At 48.3% G+C, this 5,004-nt stretch overlaps 1 protein-coding gene and 1 pseudogene across 2 annotated transcripts; both read right to left on the reverse strand.

Moving 5' to 3' along the window:
• Positions 1-254: 254 nt before the first annotated feature.
• Positions 255-1,703, reverse strand: LOC308430463 (RNA exonuclease 1 homolog; the record flags this gene model as incomplete). Its single annotated transcript, XM_080929601.1, has 1 exon — positions 255-1,703. One exon carries the CDS (start codon positions 1,701-1,703, stop codon positions 255-257), a length of 1,449 nt encoding a protein of 482 aa, XP_080785727.1.
• Positions 1,704-3,841: 2,138 nt separating this feature from the next.
• LOC308430464 (small ribosomal subunit protein eS28-like) lies at positions 3,842-4,095 on the reverse strand (annotated as a pseudogene). The gene has a single exon. The product of its transcript is annotated as a small ribosomal subunit protein eS28-like (transcript).
• Between the last annotated feature and the right edge of the window lie 909 nt (positions 4,096-5,004).

Raw genomic sequence — 5,004 nt, forward strand, 5'->3', positions numbered from 1 at the left:
TTTTCCTTGGTCAGCACTGAGAAAGTTCTAGAATCGGCTGAAATACTTCCTTCTAGCTTGACTTGGGTGTGATGAGACTTAACTAAAGTCATTCTGTTTGAAGAATTTTCACATCCACAATATGTCAAGCAGTTCCCAGCCTTGGCTAGCAACACAGCATAACTCTGTAAGGTTTCAGACCTGGACTTAAAATTTAACAACTGTATGGCATCCTCTCCCACACAACTGTAATCAACGCAGGGATGTCCGAGTCTCTAGCCGGGGGGAGTCTGGGGTTGATCTGAATCACTTTCCTTCAGAGACAACACGTCTGGCATCTTAGGCATATCCAGCATCTTGGGCTTCTGGGTGTATCGGCTAGGGCAAACCCGCAGCTTCGGCAGAGGGTTGCGCTTCTGGCAAGCAGCCCGCAGCTGAGGAGGGCTAGAGGTCTTGGCGTCTTCTTGGATCCTCCAGGTCACCAGCTGCATACAGGCTCTGGCATCCTCGACAGAGCTGTGTCCACAGCTGTGTTTCTGGATCGTCCTGTTGAGGTACTGGGAGACGAGGCCCCGCAAAGAGCGCTTGTAGGGGAGGCCCCGGCGGTGCGGAAAGAGCACGGATGTGTCCACCACAGTGCCATGAATTAACTTCAAAGCCAGCAGGTCACTCTCAAGGCTGTGTCCAATGAGGATGGTTTCAGTGCTGAACAGGCTAAGGAGCACGGCCTGGACATCACACAGCCTAACTTTGATGTTCACAAGATCCTCCTCGGTCACTCCAGAAAACACGGTGTTGTAGTCCACGATCTCATTGTCCGGCTTGACGAAGGTGTCGTAAATCACACGTAAATCAGCGTCCACCACTGTGATACGGGTGAGCTCCAGGCCGTGTGTGGTGTAGCACATCTCACAGTCCAGGGCGTAGATTCCTGCGTGGGCTTCCCAGTCCTTCTTCAGGAAGGTCTTGGCAAAGCCATGCAAATTGTCCTTCCTGCCGTCCTGCACGTGCTGCTTGGCCACCTTGCAGCCGGTGGCTTCCACGAGCCCGTGGCAGCACGAGAAGCGCACCTGCCAGCTTCCCTGCACGCGGGTGGAGAGGACACGCCCCCAGTGGTACACGCAGGGCTCAGAGCTCAGGCAGCGGCCTGAGGATGACACGAGGTACTTGGTACCACAGCGGCAGCAGATCCTGTGTGTCGGGCTCAGCGGCTGCTGTCGTGTGAAGAGCTTTGCCAGCCCTGGCTTCTCCGGATACGCGAACGGGAAGCCATGCACCCTGCGCTGCTCCTCGGTGAGCAGATAGCACTTCAGGAGGCTATACAAGGTGGCCTTGCTGAGACCCGGGATGGCACTGGGAACCAGGCCCCTGAGCTTCTTCAGGGTGTGCAGGGCGACATTCAGGTACTTGTTCTTGTTGGGACTTCGGACATAGATCACTTTCTCCTCGGACTGCGCCTTCTCGATGGCCTCCTGGTGAGAAGAGGAGAACTTAAGGCACTCCTCGGTGAACAAGCCCAAGTAGTGCTGACGCAAGGCAACAGGGACCTTGTCCTTAAACTCCTTGGTGAGGATGGGTTTCTTCACTCCAAAAACAGTATAGCTGGAGCTAGCTTGCTGTGAAGTGACTATGTAGGTGCTGAGGTGTGGTGGCTGACCTGTGGTTCTGCTGCTGCTAAAGGTCCTCTTGGCGCCTGTGTTGTTGGCCGGGCTGGAGCTGGCCATGTGGATGAGCCGACTCATCTCTCGAACTAAAGCTGATGACGACGGCGAGGAGGAGGAAGATGACGAGGAAGACGTAGTCAACGACGACGATGACGACGTCCTCAGCGTCTCGGGGCAGAGTATCTTCCTCCCGACCAGCTGGGGTCGCCAGTGTGGCAGCTCCCGGAGCGATGCAAGCCAGCCGTGGTGAGCCCCAGGGTCAGGCCTCAGTGAAGGCACCTGCACCACGATGACCTGGTGGGTCTGGCAACAAGGTGGGGGGCACTGGTAGTAAGAAAACAGGAAGTTCCCAACTAGGTGAACCAGGACTCTCCTGGCTTCGGGATGCCCTGGTGGGAACCAACTTTGCTCTGTAGCTTTCAGGCTTATGCTGCCCTGAAGACTCAGCTCTAGAGCGAGCGACTCGCCTACCAGAGTGAGTATGGAAGTGGAGGCGTCGCTTCAGCCCGTAAATAAAGAACGGTGGGCGGAACTCCCTCTCTAAATACTCAAAGCCACATCCAATCACATTGGATCTACTAATCCTCTAGACAGCTTCCGGACTATTGGGCTCCTCCTTCCAGGAAGTGTAGTGATTGGACCAATTGGAATTCCTGATTCTATTTTGTCCTCATATTCATTTGGTTTTTATTTTATGTCTTTATTGCTTTTGAAAAGTTCGTATATTGCATTTCAGTGCTAACCATCACCCCCTAATTCCTTCTAGAACCATCACCCTTCCATGGATATGGATACAGCACTTTGTTTCTTCATTTTATTTTAAGCCTACAGGGTCCAATTTCGGCTGCAATATAGTCTCTTAGATGTGTGACCATCCCCTGGGTTATGATTATATTTTGGGTGGGTAGGAATATTTTATATTTCTTTCTTTCTGCTCCCCCTTTCCCATCCTTTTTTCACTCCCTCCCCCCTCCCTTCCACCCTCCCTCCTCGTCCATTCGTCCCTCTCTACCATTTCTGAGATAGCCTTGATACTCCCGCCTTGAATGCTTGAGTTCTTGCCTTAGCCTCCTGAGGTAAGGCCGTAAGCAAATAGGTTTGAAATTCCAGGCTCTGACCTTGGAAGGCAGACTCTCTTCTGACTGCAGCTCTCTTCCTCATATGAGCTCTGAGTTGTTACTGCTTTTATGCCTCACTCTTCCATCATGGGGTCTAACCTAGCCTCATAACGTTTTTTTTTCTAAGTTTTTTTTTTTTCTAAGTCACCTTGGTGACTTTTAACTTATGTTTGAAATTGTAGCTAGATCATTTCCCTCTCCCATCCTTCCAAACACTCCTCCTTATTCTTTTGCAAATTCCTGGCATCTTTAATCATTGTGTTATATGCATATATGTAAATGTATGTGTATTACAGAATACAATGTGCTTAGTCTGTATAATACTACCTACTTGCATGTTGACCAGGTGTGCCAATGTCTGGGCTCTGTTATGCCCTCCAGAGTTTGTTAGCTGTCTATTAATTCTCACCATTCTGCTTGCGAAAGATGAAGACTCAAAGTTTTGATTTTCATTTCCCTAGTTTCTGGGGACAATGAACCTTTATTTTGATATTTATTTAGATATTTAGATGGCCATTCCTGGTTGTCAACTTGACTATATCTAGAATGAACTACAATCTAAAATTGGAAGGCTCACCTATGATCCAGATCTTGAGGCTGGGAGAGAATTCAAACCTGGATCTTGGCTTGAAGATCTGGATGCTTAGGCCCAGGCTAAGGTAGTGTACGCCTTTAATTCCAGGAGACTAAGGCAAGGAAATCCCTGATTTTATCTGGGACAAAGCAAATCCCATATCCAGGCATAGTGGTACAAACCTTTCATCTGGGCCACACCTGCTGGAGACTTAGATAAGGACATTGGAAGAAGGAAGATTCTATCTTCTTCACCCGCTTGGCTTGCTGACCATCATTGGGGAGTTGGACTATAGACTGTAAGTCAGCAACAAATTCCCTTATTTTATAGAGACCACCCATAAGTTCTTTGACTCTAAAGAATCCTGACTAATACATTTCTTATCCCTACTGCCCATCCAACCCCAATCCCCCCCTTTTCCCCCTTTTAGGGAACTCTGTTGAGGTTCCAGGGTTTTTTGTTTTGTTTTGTTTTTAAACACGCATGCTTTATTAAACAGTTGCAGGTCACTTCACAAACTGGGCAGAGGATATCCAGGGCCCAGCAGCAAGGACAGCAAACCTCCAAGCTTCTCTTTCAAGCTCTGATAGGGTAAGCACAACACCCTCTGGAACGGGGCCTTTGCAGTTTTGAAGGATAGATGGGCTGGTGTCATCCATAAACTCCACTGGCACCTGCGTGCACTGTCCCTGCGAACCGGTCCTGCCCAGCGCTTTGGTTAGCCTTGCAACTTGATGGGCTGCAGGTGACTCATGTCCATAACGGCGGCGATCTGGTGGAGAGACCAGGCCTTTTGGATTGGGCCAGTTGGGGGTCTTTTGTTTTATACTCTTTTATTTTTAAGTTCTTGTATTCTGGATATTAAACTGTGTCAGACGTGTAGCTAGCAGGTTCCCCTGTAGTTCATGGGCTGTATCTTCTTTTGCTTGGTTGTCTCTTTAGTTGTGTGCAAGCTTTTTTAGTTGTATGAAGTCCCATTTGTCAATTTTTGGATTTAATTCGTGGCTCCATGGAGTCCTGGTCAGCAGGTCCTTCCTCCACTTGCCACATGTGGGCTCTGCCCGTTTCTTCTCTCAGTTTCAGTGTTTCGGGTTTCACATTTAGGATTTTGATCCATTTGGAGTTGTTTTTTTGTGCAGAGCGATAAATATGGGTCTGATTTCATTCTTTTCCATGTGGACAGCCAGCTTTACTAGTACCAGCTTCAGTGTTTGGCATGTTCCTCAGGTGTTAAATGGCTGAAGTTTCTCATGTTTCTTTCACTGGTCCATGTATCTGCTTTTGTGCCAGGATTGTTTTTACTACTAAGCTCGGAAATATATTTTAAGATTTGGATTCCTTATCCCTCAAGTGGTGTGTTTTGTTGATGATGTTGTTATTAAAAGTTATCTGGGGACTTTTGTGGCTCCATATGAATTTTGTATATTTGTTTTCTATGTCTTTGAAAAATGATGTTCAGAGTTGAACTAATACAAGGATTTCTCAAGGGGCCCTCATGGAAGGATAAAGGGAGCATAGTTCTGTGTCCTCAAGAGTGGACTTGGAAAGGCTATTCTGGGGCTGAGGCTAGAGCCTCGGAGGAGTTAAGGTTTCAGTTTCTGAGGACGTGGATTTTTATCCCCTTGAAAAGACTGGAATTTTTAGTACCAAGACTGCCATGTGCCCGACC

The sequence above is a fragment of the Micromys minutus genome (assembly GCF_963924665.1).
Source record: "Micromys minutus genome assembly, chromosome: 15".
Taxonomy (NCBI): Eukaryota; Metazoa; Chordata; class Mammalia; order Rodentia; family Muridae; genus Micromys; species Micromys minutus.